This window comes from Carassius gibelio, chromosome A9 (assembly GCF_023724105.1).
Source record: "Carassius gibelio isolate Cgi1373 ecotype wild population from Czech Republic chromosome A9, carGib1.2-hapl.c, whole genome shotgun sequence".
NCBI classification, from domain to species: domain Eukaryota; kingdom Metazoa; phylum Chordata; class Actinopteri; order Cypriniformes; family Cyprinidae; genus Carassius; species Carassius gibelio.
This window is the reverse complement of record NC_068379.1, coordinates 19,323,909-19,342,352: the sequence shown is the minus strand read 5'-3', so window position 1 is coordinate 19,342,352 and position 18,444 is coordinate 19,323,909. Positions and strand designations below refer to the sequence as shown.

General features: G+C 37.4%; 3 protein-coding genes across 4 annotated transcripts; 1 reads left to right on the top strand and 2 right to left on the bottom strand.

The window, feature by feature from the left end:
- Positions 1 to 1,870: 1,870 nt before the first annotated feature.
- Positions 1,871 to 3,347, bottom strand: LOC128019866 (tripartite motif-containing 13). Its single transcript, XM_052606174.1, has one exon. The coding sequence runs from the start codon at positions 3,345 to 3,347 to the stop codon at positions 2,133 to 2,135; it is 1,215 nt and encodes a 404-aa protein (XP_052462134.1). The 3' UTR covers positions 1,871 to 2,132.
- A 1,302-nt stretch (positions 3,348 to 4,649) lies between these two features.
- On the top strand, positions 4,650 to 7,527 carry LOC128019867 (SPRY domain-containing protein 7-like). Its single transcript, XM_052606175.1, has 5 exons — positions 4,650 to 5,421; positions 5,847 to 5,963; positions 6,198 to 6,364; positions 6,482 to 6,584; positions 6,932 to 7,527. The coding sequence occupies exons 1-5, from the start codon at positions 5,316 to 5,318 to the stop codon at positions 7,027 to 7,029; spliced, it is 591 nt and encodes a 196-aa protein (XP_052462135.1). The 5' UTR covers positions 4,650 to 5,315; the 3' UTR covers positions 7,030 to 7,527.
- A 322-nt stretch (positions 7,528 to 7,849) lies between these two features.
- On the bottom strand, positions 7,850 to 18,209 carry LOC128019865 (uncharacterized). Of its 2 annotated transcripts, none has more exons than XM_052606173.1 (22): positions 17,972 to 18,209; positions 17,781 to 17,885; positions 16,061 to 16,194; positions 15,948 to 15,988; positions 15,755 to 15,798; positions 15,583 to 15,605; positions 15,424 to 15,485; positions 15,113 to 15,198; positions 14,909 to 14,934; positions 14,771 to 14,802; positions 14,538 to 14,608; positions 14,100 to 14,122; positions 13,950 to 14,005; positions 13,769 to 13,854; positions 13,365 to 13,393; positions 13,200 to 13,231; positions 13,087 to 13,115; positions 12,244 to 12,334; positions 11,336 to 11,491; positions 10,947 to 11,126; positions 9,689 to 9,760; positions 7,850 to 9,473 (listed from the first exon to the last, which is right to left on the bottom strand). In XM_052606173.1, exons 1-22 carry the CDS (start codon positions 18,095 to 18,097, stop codon positions 9,397 to 9,399), a joined length of 1,581 nt encoding a protein of 526 aa, XP_052462133.1. In that variant the 5' UTR covers positions 18,098 to 18,209; the 3' UTR covers positions 7,850 to 9,396. The 2 variants fall into 2 exon arrangements, with proteins under 2 accessions (XP_052462133.1, XP_052462132.1); XM_052606172.1 differs by having other exon boundaries at positions 14,909 to 14,937; positions 17,972 to 18,208.
- Positions 18,210 to 18,444: the final 235 nt, after the last annotated feature.

Below are 18,444 nucleotides of genomic sequence, written 5' to 3'. Positions count from 1 at the left end.
CATGTCATTTTACATGGCTGTGAAAAATATGTAGGCTGTTTAATGTAGATTTACTCTTAGGCAGATATTTAAATAAAATTTGCTTAATTTAATTGTGAATAGACTGTTTTTGACATGACCGTTAGACCTAATGGTCGTCGCTTGTTTGGACAGAAGGTTTAAGTGAAAAAATGCCGTCTATTTATTTTAAGTGTTTTAGTGTGTTAATGTCGGAGAAATTTAGACCGGTCCAAATAATTCTCCTTCGTATATTGCAGCTATCGAAATTTTCTCTGCATGCAGCAGCTGATAGTCACGCTCTTCTTTTATTTCTATAGACAAAACAATGAGATGTAAGTCTCAAATCCTTACGGACAGTGGGTATATGCAAAAGGTTAGCATGTAATTTTGTGTGTGTGTGTGTGTGTGTATATATATATATATATATATATATATATATATAATATATATAATTATAACTTATTTTTCCTTCTTGACAACACTAACACGTTGTCTGGGAGTTTTGGGACATTTGTAGTTATACTTCTCATTATGTTCCGAACTAATGGTGCATCAATCAACTTAAAAAAATAAAAAATAAAACAGGAGAAAATGGCAATGCAACGTGCTACTTTTCGGTGTAGTCACTTCATTCAAGAGACACGAGTAGGCTATTGACAAAACCAATTACTAAAGCAATTCCATCATTAGTCATTAGAAACATTAAACGCAAAGAAAAAGACACGTTTAAACGTGTGCTGACGTGACTGCCTAAGGCATACTGGTGTAACATAGATATGTGATAAAGTGAAGATATAGTGTCGTTATTTAAACACACAACGTTACATTTGTTTAAAAAGAAACAAAAAAAAATCGAAGAATTGGAATTACATAAAACATGGCACCATTTCAGAATGAGCTTCCTATTTGTCAGCAATGTGTTCTGTAGGCTTCAGAAAATAAATGTATATGAATTAATACATTTGTTATTCAATTAAGGTTATGAAATTTATGTAAGTTTTTATTTTGTAAAGTAGGTTAAAGTAGGTAATTTCACTTTTCATCCCTCAGTTCGCCTGGCAACAGTCGGCTAAATATATGTTCGGTGACGTGCGCAGGGCTCCGGTGGTGACGTCGAGTCGTCCGAGAATCTCTTAGGACTCCTGTTTAAACAGAGGATACCTTCCCTTTTTCTCTAAAGAGTCCTGACTTTGTGTTTAACAGTGCACATCTCATGTCTCTCGGGTGAAACTGTAAACGTTACAAAGACGAGCTCTTATTTGTTTTAATAAAAATATGAAATTGTGTGTGTGTGTGTGTGTGTGTATGTATATATGTATGTGTGTATATATGTATATATATATATATATATATATATATATATATATATATATATATATATATATATATATATATAAAATTCCCCCATAAAACACGAAACCATTCGCCCTTAAAACACGAAACCATTGGCCAATGATGCTCAGATATTTTTTTTTCTTCCTTCGGCACAAATCATTTCAGAACTTTCTCTTGATGACAAACGTAATCGCAACATTTAAGCTATATTATCGCAATGACATGTATGCAACAACAGCAAACAAATAGCAGTGTGCCAGTTAATTCTGAGTGATGCTGAAATAAATAAATAACTGAATAACTACATTTACTGTCCTGGTGCGACACTGACATTCAGTTGCGTAACGTTTAACCTTGAGTCTCCTGATAACTTGCACAGAGAAGATAAACGATATCAATGCACAATCGGAATAAATTTCCCCTTTTTGTAAATTGCCAACATTAGTGCTTCCAAAACAGCAGTTAGCATAATGTATTAAAAAGTTAAAACTTGTATTCAAGAGCAACTTTGGGAGATTAACTGCGGCTCTATAACTTCAGTCAACAAGGCATTTTATTAAGTTTAAGATTGGGAAATGTTATCCCATTAGTAAACCACGATTCATCCACACTTTTTTTTCTCCATTTAAAACCAACAGACACAATCCGTGCAATTTAATAGCACACAAATGCTGACTGTTTAAACCAACCATTCTTGTTACACATTCAAAAACAGAGACACAAATAAAATTTCCCAAATGCTGGAGTTATTAGATTGGCACACATTAAAAAAGTACCTAATGAATGAAGTTATAAAATCAGCTGATGAAATCTGATGTTGTGTTTATCAGGTCCAAGATACAGTTCTGACACAGCTCGGTTAATAACGTGCAGATCGCTTCCGCTTCTTTCCAGCAGAACACAAACCAGCGCACAATGTCTCCAGGACCCGGCAGAGACAAGCCACTGAGTGCGAGCATCTTATCCTGGAAGCTCAGAGCGAGACAGTCCGACGGGAGAAAGTTCAGCGCGGGGAGGCACGCACAGACAACCAGAACAACTCTCCACAGCACACGGGAGAAGCGCGGAGCGACAGCAGGGGGCAGCGAAGCCAGGTAGGTGCTGCTCTCGTAGGGGGCACACAGCTTGTCCACCTCTCCTATACGCACACGGTCCCATTCCTTCACATCGAAGCTCTGCAGGCCAAGCAAACCCACATCCACGTCTGTCCGCGACGGCAGCGGTGTTCCCTGAATGACGCGAAGCTTATCTCTTAAGTCCTGCATCTGCTGGAGGAAAGTGAGTGGGTCGGAGAGCGACCGGAAGGATTCGGCGATGCTGAGCGCGCGCCGCTGCTCCTCGAGCGCAGAACGGAGCTGGTTGATCTCGGGGTCAAAGGTCTGCATGACCGCGAGCTTCAGGGTCTCCAAGTCCGAGAGGATCTCGCTCCGTTTGTGCTCCAGCGTGCGCAAAAGTTTTTCAAAGTACTCCGAGACTCGATCCGCGTCCCGCGAGACCCTCTCCAGCGCTTTCCTCTTCGCTCCCTCTAACGATTCCAGGCACGAATGCACCTCCTCACCCCTCCAGCCCTCCACGACACGAAACAACTCCTCAAACGCGAGCTTCTCGCGTTCATACGCCTCCTCCAGCGCGCAAAACTTGTGTCCTTTATGATCACCTGTCGTGGCGCAAAAACCACAGATGAGCTTCAGATCCGTGGCGCAGAAGATGTTGAGCGGCTGTCCGCTGTGAACTCGGCAGAGCGACATCCTCGGCATCACTCGAATCCTGTTGTACTTCTCCACGATGCCACGTAGGGAGTAATTGACTTGCAAGCTCGCGATACCGTTGTGCACGGTCTCCTTTCGACAGGTCGGACATTTGAACGGTGGTCTCCATGCAGGGCCCCGGTTACCGTCCAGGATGCCCTCGAGACACTTCTTGCAGAAGCTGTGAGAGCACGGCAGAACTCTCGGGTCCTCGAAAAGACAGCAGCATATTGGGCATGTGAGATCCTCCTCCAAGAGCTCCATTGTATCCTAAAGTGGAAAAATACATCAATTTAAAAGCTTGTTGGGGGCATGACACATTAATACAACTTTCATCATCTTGGCAAGCGTCTTTCTCGTGCATCTCGCACCGATTGTGAAGTCCAGAGCACTCAGTGCTGTCTAGTGCCATTTTATACATAATCTACATTGCGCGTAATAGCGTTAGCCTATTTGTTTGGTTTTACGAAAATGCGCTTCTAGTCTACAGTGAATAAATTATAGAACCAAATTGCATGAGAATGAGAAACTGCATCCATGTAAAGCTTAGCCTCTTTGGCCTTTTTTTTTTTTTTTTTACATCTGCATCAAGCAGACAATGTTTTTTTCAATGCATATCAAGCGATTCTGTGGAAGAGACAGGTTAACCAAACATATTAGGTCAGATTGCCTGATGACGAAGACTCCTGAGTGCACCAGTACTTCATTTTTAATTGCCGCGTGAGAACTTTCGTTCAGGAATATCCGATGACCTGTCCAATAAACTTCAAGGTATTGATTTAGAAAAAGGATTCCCCGTCGTCGAGTTGTCAAAAATGTTTCTCGGTTCGCCCGGGTCCGGTTGTCAAGGTATTACTACGGTTGTGGCAGATTTTGCAGGCGGAAAGCATCAGCAATTGGACCAGAAGCGCACTAGATGCTCAGTCAGTGCGCAACGCAATCGTGATTCTTGTTGCTGTGCAGACTTCGCCCTTTCCAATTGGGACATTTTAACTAGTTCATGTCATGTCAGTATTGTCAGGCAGTTAAAAAATAATGCGCAATAACAGCAAATGAATAGTGCATCTAAAGACAAACATTTTAACGCCACATTCAGCGTAATATCCGCGTAGCGAAGTGTATTTGCAGACTCAAGCAGTTGAATACACGTTTTGTGCGGTGAGAAATAAATGCAGAGGGTCCCTTCATTCTTGTATGGATTTGTTGCTCTCCCCTAGATCAGCGTTTTTCTGCAGATTACGTCAATAGTGGCGTTACCCATCATTTACCCACATAAACGCCTAATTCGTGAATTCGGTGAGCTACAATAACGACGTGATTTTCGTTTACAACTAGTCATGGGTTACAGACGGAGAACCAAACAGCAGGTCGTTGTTCTCTGCCATAAAGATGATCCTTCATCACGCCACTTCGGTCGCATGTGCCCGTGCCATGTGTCAGGGTCTTGACGCATCGATAACCAATCGCTACCGAGTCACGTGTCAAAATATTTTGACCTCGATTTTTCTTCCCCTGTTTCCATGCCATCAGGAAGAGAAGGGCTTCCGAGGCGCCGCGCTCATTGGTCGAGTCAGGGATGAAAGCGCCTGTAGTGACGTAATTGACCACGAGAGGGCCTACGAACCGGACACGCGCATTTTATGATAGTTTGTTTTTATTAATTGTATGATAATTCGATAACACAAAACAAAATTTACAAAGTGAACACATGCATTTAAAAACATGAAACTTTATCCCAGTCCAACTGATGTATGGGTGGGGTGAAACGAGTCACTTAAAAGCGACCAAAATAAAAGAAAATTCCTCCACTTTCCCTCGTCACTTTATATTTTCTACTCAATGGCAATTAAAGTTTCTCAGAGTGATGATACGGATGTAAATATATATCCAGACCGCCGGGCTATTTGCAGTCGTTTGTGATTAATGGATTTGTAAAAAATCTATTTTTATAGAGATTGCAGGCGGATTTCCATTCGAAATTCAAGTAAGAATCTCAGATACGAAATTATTTAAAAAGCTCTTCAGTAAGAAACAGTTCTGAATGCAGCCAAAATCAGGATTGGATTTCCCGAGCCGGCGAGCGCCCCCTTGAGGCGGAACTCTGTGTGTGTCTCAAAACAGCACCAGGCAACACTGATTTTTTTTTCCTCGGGGATTCATTGTATCCTGGAAGCGTTGTGCGCTCTTCAGTTTGACGTGTGTAACTGCACTTCCGGCGGTATCTGCGCTAGAATGGCTGCAGTGTTTACGTGTTGTTTGGGCTGCTGCGGGGATGGCGGACCGGGTCATGCTCCCCTCAAAGAGATGCCCACCGTACAGCTAGACACGCATCACATGGGTAAGAGTCACTTCCACTACTCAGCGGGGTCACTAGAAGTCACCCATTTAAATTTTAAAACGATGAGATGTGTCAAGACAGCAGATGATGCTTTATCTTAAAAAAACAATGGCTAGAACACACACCGACCAAAAAATATGTGAACATCCCTGTTTTTAAATAAACAATGTGCATTCGTTCCTAACAGTGTCTAATTCATAAGCTAAAGTAGTTTTCTCTATTCTGGATCACGTGCTAGTTGCTAGTACAGAACTGTCAGATCCAACGTCTGGTTAATCTCTTTTATAATCGAGTGAATCCAGAAAGTGTGTTTCATTCCAGCCTTGTTTTTCTGCAGTTATCTCTGAAAACATTATGAAATGCATACCTGTATTTGAGTGCTGTGGCAGGATGGTCATGAGAGTTTGCTTGGCCTTTTTTCCCAGGGACGGATGTGGTCATAGTGAAAAGTGGGAGGCGGATCTGTGGAACTGGAGCCTGTCTCGCTAACGCCCCTCTACACCAGAACAAGAGCTATTTTGAGTTCAAGATCCAGTCCACGGGTGAGTACCTCCGGGATATATTATATTTAAAAAAATTACCTATCATTTGGGACTCTTAGAATAAAACAAATGGATGTAAAGTCACTTATTGGGACCTTATAGAAACGTTTTTACTTTGTGACATTTTTACTGCAATCACATTTTATTTACCTCCTGAATCTCTGGAGTGGTCTTCAGATGGGATGAGTACAGCTGTCTCATGAAGGTGTGCTGCTGACTGTGTTTGTGGTGCAGGTGTTTGGGGGATCGGTGTGGCCACTCAGAAGGTGAATTTGAACCAGGTGCCACTGGGCCAAGACACTAACAGTTTGGTGCTTAGAAACGATGGATCCATATACCACAATAATGAGGAGAAGAATCGATTACCTGCCAACAGCCTTCCTCAGGAGGGGGATATAGTGGTACGTTTTTACTTTTGGATTGTGAGCCATCAATAGCTAAATTGTAGAATACAGGCAGAATACTGTATAAGACAAGGCATATCGCTTCTGTTCATAAAAGTGTGTCTCTGTTTTAAGGGGGTGACCTATGATCACGTGGAACTGAACTTGTACTTAAATGGAAAGAGCATGCACTGCCCAGCCTCAGGTATTCGAGGGACTGTGTTCCCCATAGTTTATGGTGAGTACTTCTGTAATATTATATATAATTTTTTTTCTACTGTTCTGCAGGAGAAATGAAGGCTTGTAACAGCATGAGGGCGAGCAAATGATGACAGTTTTTATCATTTTTGGGTGGACTGTCCCTTTATGTTTAAAAAAAGGTTAAAAAAAACATTTAAGAATGTGCAGACTGTTCTTATGCTGAAGGAAACATACAATAAAGCAATGTTTCAATACATTAAAAAAAAAAAAAGTACTGAAAAAAATAGATTTTTCATGATATATTACCTATACATTGCAGAGACAAAGTGTCATGAAACGACAAAGTTTATGCCATTCATTGATGTTTGTATTCTCTCCTCTCAGTGGATGACAGTGCCATCATAGACTGCCAGTTTAGTGATTTCTACCATACTCCACCTGAAGGCTTTGAGAAGATTCTGTTTGAGCAGCAGATCTTTTGAATTGTCAGCTGTGTGTGCAGACACACACACAAAGTCTCGAGCTGAACTGTGTGTGTGGCAGCACGTGGTTTGATTTCTTTGAATGTTGCTTCTGCCTTTGCTGTTACTACTGCTGCTCTTGTTCATTTGGAAGAAAATCCAGGCTTTATTTGTGTGTCTCTCTCTCTCTCTCTCTCTGTGTGTGTGTGTGTGTGTGTGTGTGTGTTTGAGTTTGAGAGAATCTTCAACCCAGAAAACACTTTACGTAAGCACTGAAGACACTTACTGATATCTATTTTCTGTAGTGGGTGATATTGATGAACTGAGCGTATCCTTTTATTTAATGTTAATGTAATGTACAATGATCAGCAGCTGATCAGCTCTGTGTGTATATTTGATTTACGTAGAAATTACAGTTGATTTATTGTTTATCTACACAAATATTGGATTTTTTTTGTTGTTGAATGAAACAACTGTATTTGCACTAGTCACATGTGATTGAAAATCAAACCAAACCTCTCTTTTGTCTGCTACTCTCATTTGAACTAGCCATATTGATAAATTGCTAACAGTAAATAGCAGTTTACTGTATTTTAACATCTTAACTCTGTGATCTCTATTGCACATAATATTAAATAAGTGACTTTTGGGAACAGATTTCAGTCAAATAACCACTAAAAAATTTCAGACATGTATGAATCTATTTAACATGATACTTTTTTGCTGCTCTAATAACTTACATAACTTTTGTTTTATCCAGCTGTATTTACTCCGTGCAACTTATAACATCCAAGTTAAAGAGATAACACCAATATGTCAAAAACACCACATCAGATTGTGATTATTTTCTGTACCCACAGTACATACATTTTATTCCCACAACAAAATTTACCACCAATTCTTAAGACTCATTTTTAACAGCATGGCCATGCAGCTACTTAAAGACAATGTGCTTTTCAGGAAAGGTGCTCTGAAAAAGTTGTCCTGTAAGACTTCTCAAATCTGTTTTTTATCCCTCTCCACCCCAAAAGCTTGAATTTTCATTGTACACTGTCTTATGGTACATTCCACAAGTGCTGTATTTAATAAACACAAGTATTCTATGTGTTCAAGTGCAATGATGACTTATGGCCGAATAAATATTGACAACGTACAAAAATAAAGTGTAAGAATCAGTTAAAATTCTAAGGATAGACGGATTCATCTTAATTCGATTTAGTAAATAATAAATCTGTAAATGTTCCAGTCATATGCCACAGAACCATTCGGCATCAGTCAGTAATATAAAGCCTAACTAACAGGGATGGGTGAGTAACTCTGTGTAAACCCCCCAATGCAGACTCTTATTGTTCCTATTGTCTTGATTTCTCAGCAGGTCTAGACATTAGTAATGACAGACAGGAAGGGGTTCAGCGCACATTTTGAAAAAGGCTCCTTCTAAGATCTTACATCCTACTATTGTCTGCTTTAGTGGTTCCAAAAATGTAAATAAAATGAATAAAAGGTAAAGGGACTCTTTTATAGTAATTTTGAATGAATAAGTAACATTATATTTATTATATATTAGAAATAATAGTTAAAATCCTTTTAAAAAGTCATAAAACTAATATATTTTCATGTTTATATTACCTGATCTACTTGTGTGGGTTTTATTAAAGCATTGGAATGTTTTTTGGCTTAAAATATTTATCAAAAATAATTGACTGAAAACTGTTTAGACAGGGTTTGGACTACACTGCGAAAAGTACAGTTGAAAGGACAATGAAAACTTCTGGTTCTGAAAGAAACAGCTGTGATATATATATATATATTGAAAAATGACGGAAATGTTTTGGTTGGTGACCCTCTTGAAGCTGTTAATATGTGCCTGCTGCCACCTAGTGTCCACATCGGGAACGGAGTGTTTTTTCTATTATGAAGGCACACAAATAAAATGTTTGACTGGCCCTTCAGGCACTTTGTGGTTAACCTGACCTTTGTCAATCTGTTGCTGTGTGCTGATTGGCTGTCCAGTTTCCTGCTCTGAACTGTTTGCAGATGACATATGAGTCTCTCTTCCCCAGTCAACAGACAAAATAAACACAGCATTTCTGTGTACAACAGGCACATATTGCACACTCTCAGCTCCTCTTCAAAAGTAGTTAAAAGATATGTTTTAAAATACAATGCAAGATATAAAGAACGACATTCTGTAAAGAATGTTTCTTAACTTGTTTTTTACATAATGAAAAAGAATAATCATATAAAAATGACGTGTAGATATATTTCATGAGATTTTGGTCACTGATGTAAAATCTTACGTGTTTGCAAACTGCAGAAATGTTCTCAACTTAAAAAAAGAAAACATAAAAAAATTATAAAACATCTAAACTCTATTAGATTGTTCTATTAAACATCGAGTACAGCTTTGGCATCCCTCAGTGCTGCTTTTTTCCTCTGCAGATCCCTTTCCTGTTTCTCCAGGTCTGGAAACAACAAAGAAAAAAGTTGTTTTCATGAAACAGTGCCATTTAAGTCTCCATAATAATTCTCCTTTATAATATGTGATTCATTACAAGGCACAAAGATATCTACTTGTTTATCAATTCAAATGATAAGTATACAAATTCAAAACTCACTGTTAAAGGGTTAAAATCATGTAATACTTTAGATTTAGGTGGCTACAAATGAAATGCTGTACCTTGTTCCAGCCGAGTAAAAAGGCAAGGCAGCTGTCCAGACGCCATCAATACTTTGAGAGCAGCATCATAGTCTGTGGAATATTTCATAGTCTTTCAGTTGTATAAACAAATACAGCATTTTATTGTGGGTTATAGAACATCACAGGGATATTTCAGGTTCAATGCAAGTTAAGCTCAGTTGATAGTGTTTGTGACAATATAACAGCATAATGATAAGAGATCAGTGATCAACACACACACACAAAAAAAAAATAATAAAAAATGTATACAATTAAAATTTAGACCAGTTCCTCTTTTTACTAAAAATATTGTTTAGGGTGAGAAACCTGTATTGGAAGTTAATGGGGCAGATTTTAGGAGAATTTAGAAGCAAAAATGTGTGTTTCTCTTAATGCAAATTACATTAATCATATTACATTCATTTACATTAATTATTCTGTTAAAATGTGTATTATTTGAGCTGTAAAGTTGTTCTTATCTATTGTTTGGTTGTTTTCAGCTTTTAAGCATTACTTGGCAAAAACAAAGTTGTAAAATTGTATATAAAAACAGAAAAAAGTTACACTTTACACTTTATTCCACACATTAAAATCATGTAAACACTCATATTATGTCCTGTTGCTATACTAAAGAAACAGTATTTTAACTTCCATGGATTGAAAAAAGCCAAAAATTATTGTTTTTGATAGCAAGATTATGCCACAAACGTTGATGATTTAGCATAAAGGTGAAGTTTATAAGATGTTTTGGTTAAAATAACTTTTCGAAACCTATATTATCATTCACTGACTGATTTGTAAGTTTTGCATTCATGGGTTTACCTCCCCAAAAAGTGTAATCACTGAGCCTACCAGACACCAAAAAACATTTAGCGTGGTCCACTCAAATCCCTCAATGTCTTTCCAGTTCAACCTATAGCAAGAGATTAGACGGTGGCTACTTTAGCAGACAGAGAGAGACAGGCTTTATAGCCAGTGTGTGGGACCATCGCTCACACATTACATATTTAAAGAAATTCAGATTTGGTTCTTCACCAGCAAGCCATAATTCGAAGACTTGCCAAAATACACAGAGACAGACAACAGGGTAAAGGCTGCAAAGGTGTAAGAGGCCTTTAGAAAGGTTGTTTGAAAATATGGCTTATTTTTCTAACTCCACAAGGTAAAACTAGTAGCGCAGAAATCGCATACTTCACCTTAAACTTGTATTGAACCTGGAATCTTCCACAAAACTGGTCTAAATCAAGGCTGTTCTCACCTTGGTGGCTAGCTTCCTGTGACTGCACTCTTTCTCCCAGACTGCTCAGCTGAGACACAAGCTCTGAGAAGACTTCTTTAGTCCACCCAGCCTCATTACATCTGGTCCAGAATATGGCAGCACTGGACTTGGATTTCACTGTTGTACCCACATCAGAAGCATCTGCTGCAGCGGGACGACCTGGTGATGAGGAGAGAGAAGGGTTCTGGTAGCTGCTCAGATTTGAAGTGAGATGCTTGTACTAAGAGTGGTAGTGTTTGTACTGCGGATGATGACACTACTGGAACATCAATGCGGGAGTGACCCGGGCTGACCTGCGGGACCATCACTGGCATGGCCCTGGTAAGGCGTAGGGTCAGTGGTACCTGGTGAGACTGGGTCAGTGGTACCTGGTGAGACTGGGTCAGTGGTTTGAGCTCTGGTCGGTGGAGAAGTTCTGCTTGTGGATGGTGTTTCCTCTAGTTCAGGGGCAGCGACAGACTCCGGTGAGGTGCACACAGCTGCCGGGGCTGCACCAGCAGGTGAAGAAGGTTCTAGACTGTACTCTGAAACAGAGAGAGAAAGTGGGTTTAAATAAATCTCTGTCCAGAGCCATCACAAGGGCTGTGCCAAGTGTGTGACCGGGAACAACAGGGTAAATAAATAGGGCACCAAAATAGGGTAAATAAATCCAATAAATAAATAGTTTAAAAGTTCATGTTTTTGTCCTTCGAAAGACTATAATAGGCTAGCTAAAAGTCCTAGCTAATAGTGAGTCAATGTGTAACATGATGTTGTATTATTCTGCTTGGTAAATATGTTATGAAGTAGAACCTTGTAGCCTTGCTCATATCTGCTACTTCTCAGGAAATGGGAAGAAACCTTGTATTTTTTGCAGAATTGAACATAAAGCTGATATTCCGGCTGTGTATCTGGTCAGACACTTGCATGCGTCATTGTTTTGTTAACATTTGACCAAATTCAAGTGGAATTACCAGGTTTCTAACCAGCGAATGTCTTGTCCGTCTTTGGCAGCATCTGAGGGAGTCAGTGCATTGCATTATATATTTTTTTAACTTACAGGTTATAAAGTTATTGTTGCTATGTGGCTGTGGCCATTTCTTTTCTGCCACTTGACCAAAATCTCAAGATGTAGTGCTATATGCACAGGCTTGATATACTATGACTGATGACAAAATACGTTATAACCAAATAATTATAGTAGATATAGATAAATATTTGCAAAGCAAGGACCTCACCTCCTTGTGGGGAAAGACAAAAACAAGACAGCAAGACAAAAGAGAAATGAAGTACGCACCTGATTCTGCTGAGGTTCCAGGGTCCATAATAACCCTACATGGAACGGTGATGTGGTACATTTCTGATTGTAACAAACTCTGAGAATCTTCCTGAGAAAGAGAGAGTAATGACACTTATAAATAGAACTTATATATAAGTGAGTATAATAAATAAGTGAGTATAGTACACCGTTCAAACTTTTTTTGGTTTAAAAAAAAGTAATCCTTTTATTCAGCAAGGATGCTTCAGATTTATCAAAATATATTAATAGAGTTAAAAAAAGATTTCTATTTCAAATAAATACTCTTATTTTGAACTTCCTATTCAACAAAGAATCATTAAAAAAAAGGTATCGTTTTCACAAAATATTTCTTGAGCACAAATCAGCTTATCAGAATGATTTCTGAAGGATCATGTGACACTGAGAATGATGCTGAAAATTCAGCTTTGCCATCACAGGAAGACTTTAGATTTAAAAAAAATATATATATATTATAGCAAACATTATTTTAATTATAATATTGTAAGAATATTTCACAATATTACTAATATACTGTCTTGGTGAAAATAAGAGACTTCACAAATATGACAAATCTTTTGAATGGAAGTGTAATGTACTGGATGGTGATGATTGTACTATATTTAAATGCTTTTGGATGTACAGTAGTTTTTTAATTTTTTAAGTTGCTGTCCTGAGCGTTTTATTTAAAACTCATTATGGGGGAAGATATTAAAAATATTACATTTTTGTCACTTTTGGTGGCAATTTTTGCCCAAGAGTCCTGGTTAATTTGTTCCTCTGCTTTTTTCAAGTGACAAGAAAATATGAGTAAGTACATGTGTTGTGTACAGACAGACTTACTGTTTCAATGTCTGTGTCATCATCAGCTTCTGAAAAGAATGAAATTGTTGCTTTAACGTAAGGAATGATAACAACCCTTGTTCATTTGTTTTCAAAAACGAACACCTTTGTACCTGTGGTTGATGGATTTTGTTTTACACATGGCCTTCAAAAAAGGGAAAGAGTCAGGGAAGTTTACATAACTTTATTATAGTAAGTTTTTGCCAAAATACCATGGTAAACGGTGGTATTCTTGTATTAGTATTGTTTTTTAAAATTGTTAAAAATCATAAACATACCTTGTTTTTTCAGGCACAGGAGTGGAGTGCTATTAAAAGTGAACAGAGAAACACTTTATTGCTACAATTTTACTGGCAAATGTTTACAAGATTCATTTAAGATCATTAAGGGCTAGTTCACTCATCCTCATGTCTTTCTAAACCTGCATGACTGACTTTCTTTTGCAGAACTAAATAAAAAAAATAGTTTGTCTATATTAAAAGTCAATGGGGTCCATGTCTTGCTCAGAAAGTCAATTCAGTCTCACAAGACTGGAACAACACAAGGGTGAGTAAATGATGACCATTTTTTGGGTGCACTGTCTCTTCCAGTATGGACTGAGAAGTTTCAGTGTAGCTCAATATGAAACTTTGGTACATATGGACACATATCAAATGGTCCAGTTTAGTAATATGAGACTCACACGGGGCTGTTTTGGAAGCACAGGCTCCTCTGTAGCTGCCACTGCTGGAGCCACTACACGCTCAGTGCTGCTGGGACTTTCATCATCTAAAACAGACAGACATATTACTCAAATTGGTTTGATTTTAATGACTTGTTTCATGACAAAAACATGGAAATGAAACTTAATATATAATACACACCTGAGTCTATAATGCGTTTATTTTTTTTCCTTCTGGGTGTTTCCACTTCTGCCGATCTAGAAGAAACCAAACACAGGATCATTACAATTCAGGCTGTGAATACTAACTAAAGCGTATTCTGTAATTAAAAGTTTTCTACAGACTACTCACCGTACCAGTGAATCATATGCACTCTGTTAAATAAGACAAAAAAGACTCAATTAGAATAAGGTGTACTTGTAAACAGTACTATTTTTCTAGTTTGTCTAGTTGTCTTCTAAATGCTATATGCTATGACCTGTTTCTTAAGTAAATTATACAATTGAATACAATTCTGTAGCCGCTCATCTCTAAGATGAGGTCCAATACAAACCGCACATTCATTTTTATTATTATTTTTGTAATTAAGTTACATTAATTAGATATTAAAAGTTAAACTAAGTTCAATTGATGTGCTATGAAGTGATATTTAGTGATGATAGTACAGAGCAATTTTAGTCTATTTTCTTGACGATGATGAAAATGACTGTACTTCAGAAAACACCAAGTGTGTTTATGAAAAAGAAAGCTGAACAGAGTGTGTGTGTGTGTGTGTGTGTGTGTTCTGACCTGAAATTCCCTTGAACTGTCTGGTGGTCCACAAGCCTTCTGATCAGACGTTAAGCCCCCTTTTGATGAACCTAACAAACACAAATGCATCTCAAACTAACACTTATCTATACAGATGGACTCAGTTTCAACTAGAATAATCAGAATTACCTCCTAAAAAAATAATGTGACTATGTTTCTTTACAGTAAAAAATAAAAATGACCCTTTACTTTTACACAGTGTGCATTTCTACCTGAGGTTGATGGACTGGGCCTTGCATAGGGCCTGTGAATAGACAGAGAATCTCAAATGGCTATATACTTCATCAAATCCCATCCTAGTACACGTTTAATGCTGGATACTTTGTGTAGATGAATGAAGTTCAGCATACCTTTTAATTTCAGGATCAGGTTTGAACTGCTATTGAAAGAAAAAAGAGAAAAATTACAACAATATTACTAAAAGCTTTAAAAGAGCCATGTCTTTGCTTTAAACAAGAATTGTGAAATTGTTATCTGAATTTAATGTTTATAAGATGATGTGTCATGAGACATTCATACGATCCATCAAGACAGATTATATCATGAAAACTCACATTGTACAGATTTGGAGATTTACTGTCCTCTATATATAACTCTTCTGGAGCAAACATGGGGACCACAGTGTCTCCAATGTCATCATCTATTTAAAAATTATAACAGTCCAATGTTATTCATGTTTTACATTTACATTACAATATCCGTCATCAAAATGCCAAAAACTAGCTATTATTCTCATGCTGACAAATAAACAGATGTATAGATCTGTGAATAAACACTCTTCTTTTTGTAACATCACTTGGTTATTTAGTATTACTGCAGTACTGTGTAATGTTATAAGGCTATAATACACTGTATGAACAGTTACCAGAATCTATGAGAATAGGTGAATTCCTCTTCATCTTTTTGGACACACTTTTTTCTGATGACCTGAAAAAGAGCAAACACTTGGTCATCTGAAATAATCAACACTGTGTTCTGTGATTAATCCAGTTCTGATGAAAATCCACAAACACTGCACACTCACCCTGTAGATGAATTAGAATCTCTCTATTCAGGGAAGAAAAGGAAAGACAGAAATTCAAATCCACAATTTCTCATTGCAATGTCTTTATTTCAGAATTGTGTGGTGATGTTTTAAGATTAACAGTAATAGTCAGTGTAAGTGTGTGTGTGTGTGTGTGTGTGTGTGTGCTGACCCTGTCAGGCTTTTTCATGTCAGGCCTTCGACCGTCTGGTGATCCTTGTAAAACAAAAATGTTAATCTAATTCTCACGCTGACATTTCACATTTTCTGCTTACAACATTAATTTGATATCACTGATACAAAAAAATAAAATAACTAAAAAAGTTTTACCATATAATTTCTGAATTTAAAATTGAAACACTTACTTGTTTTTTTGGATTTTGGATCATGCAATTCACAGAACAGCCTAAAAGGAAAGACTAATTAGGTATATTTTACTACATCTAAAACAAAAAATTGATATATTCTTCCATCTTACTTAAAACTGCCTTTTTTAAGGTCTTCATCGGTCGTGGCACGGGCCTCTATGGCACAGGGATAATGGTACGAGCGCTTACAACGCTTTAAATCACATCCCGCTGTAGCACCGTTTTTTTTACAGTGGTAGCAAATCTATAAACAGACAAACAGCAGTTATGCATCCACAGAAAAACAACAAGAATATGATGACCGTTTGGTCAAAGTATTCATTTAATTTACAAAGTATTCATGTTAAAGTATAATGCTGTCCTCAATACAAATTACCATTGCAATCAAAATATTCATCAATAATTGATAAAATAATACAAATTAAAGTGATAATGACAATATATAATGCAATGTTTTTGAGTTAAAGGATTTTTTGTAATATAGCTGTCATAATTCTGCAAAGCTTATGCAACACTTCTGTTTTTGTACCATATGGTATGTTACAGAATTTGGTAAAACACAATTAAACTCTGGAAACTTCAACAAAGCTGAGTTAGCTTGAGTTGTTACGCACACATACATTTAGCCCATGCATATGCTAAAGTTGAGTAGCAAAGATGGCCAAGTCAAAAAAGATATAGAGAAGAAATGATTTTATTACATTAGAAAGTCTATGGCTACAAGAAGATTTTCAAAATACTACAGACAAGTCCCTAGTGACACTGCTTATTCATAAGTTTAAAATGTGTTGTACAAGAAAAGCACTAATACCACCAAGAAAAATAAAAGATTTGAGTAAAGCCAATGAGAAAACCCCTCGCTTTACTACCAAAGACTTGGAAGATGACCTCATGCAAGGAAACAACATTTAAACGAAGAGTAAAAGAAAAACACTAGACAAACATGAACTTCACGTTGAGACATCTTACCGAATACCACGCTTGACTAAGAACATAAAAAACCCACTTTCATGCACTAAAATTAATTTGGATAGAGCTGTGGAGTTCTGGAAGAATGATTTATGGAGTGATGTGACCAAACTAGAACGGTTTGGACCCATGCATCGGTGGTAAAGCACCAGACGTCCCGCTGATGCATGGGTAGCTTTTTAGAAGCAGGGATCAGTAAAACAATGTTCTTGAGTGGACTGTTCATTCTTTTAAAATTAAATCTCATCGAAAATATTTGATGAATTTGACAAAGATTATCAGTGATCTGAAGGTTTTTCAAGTGAAGAATGGGCCATTCTTATCGGAGGTTATAAAGAATAGAAGATTCTGCACAAAATTTGGCTTTAGGGGATTGAATCATTTTGTGTTTAGAGCCAATTGTTTAAATGTTTAGAGCCAATTTCCATCAACTATATGTTTTCAGAATCAACTTCAACTTCATTTATTTATATAGCACATTTAAACGCAACTTTGTTGCCCAAAGTCCTTCACTAAGTAGAAAGTAATTGATTAAAAATATCTCAGACTTTTTTTTTATTAAGCTGAAGAGAAAAATGTTGTTCTTGCCAGCCAAAAATGGCAGGTAAAGGAGGTTGAATAAATGATTGCAACTGTATATGTCATGTACAGAATTTATACTTGCAAGAATATAACACATTAAATACCCCTAATGTTTCACATTTACCTTGTTAATATCTACTGTAGTTCATCATTAAAACTATTTTGTTATGTAAAAGTATTATACAATGTTTTAAGGGGAAAAAGTAACCAGTTAAAATGAATTATAACGTTTTAGAGGCAGTTAATGTGTGTTGTGTATGCTTTAGCGATTATATTCACTAGTCTTTTTCCTCTCCGCTGCTCTTCTTTTACATCTTCCACAGCAAATCCAAACAGGTCGTCATAGGTGGGTGAAGTCTTGCAGATGATCCCTGATGCAAACAACTGAGGATACAGTACATTACAAGTTTATATTACACAAGAATAATGAATGATACTACAGTACGGGTGCAATATGAAAACACGCTTACCAAACAGTTCTCATGTGCGGACGTGTTCTCTTTGGATGAAAGAGGCCCGGTGATTTCATCTTCGTCTGATTTCTCGCAAAGCACACAAATGATTTTATTCTGAGATTGATATAGTTCCGCACCCATGAGGAACTCTGCTTGATGACACTCAAGCTAAGGCGATTTACGTTTTCAAGGCAATGTTTTCTACCGCGCATTCACTTTCGTTTTCTTTTTATTGCGTAATGCGTAGAAGGCGGGTCATGTTGATCTTCATCTTGCATGCATAAAAAAAATCACTCTTGTTAACTACTCGGAACTCCAGACAGATATCTCGATTATCTCAGGGAGTACACATTTTAACTCAACCAAACTTCAAACTAAATCAACTTATATAAAAGCCAAAGCCTTACTCTTTTAATCCCAAACGACTGTGATTGGTCCATCCTGACCGGCGCTGAGAAAAGTAACAGGTACCACGCAAAAGCTTTTAT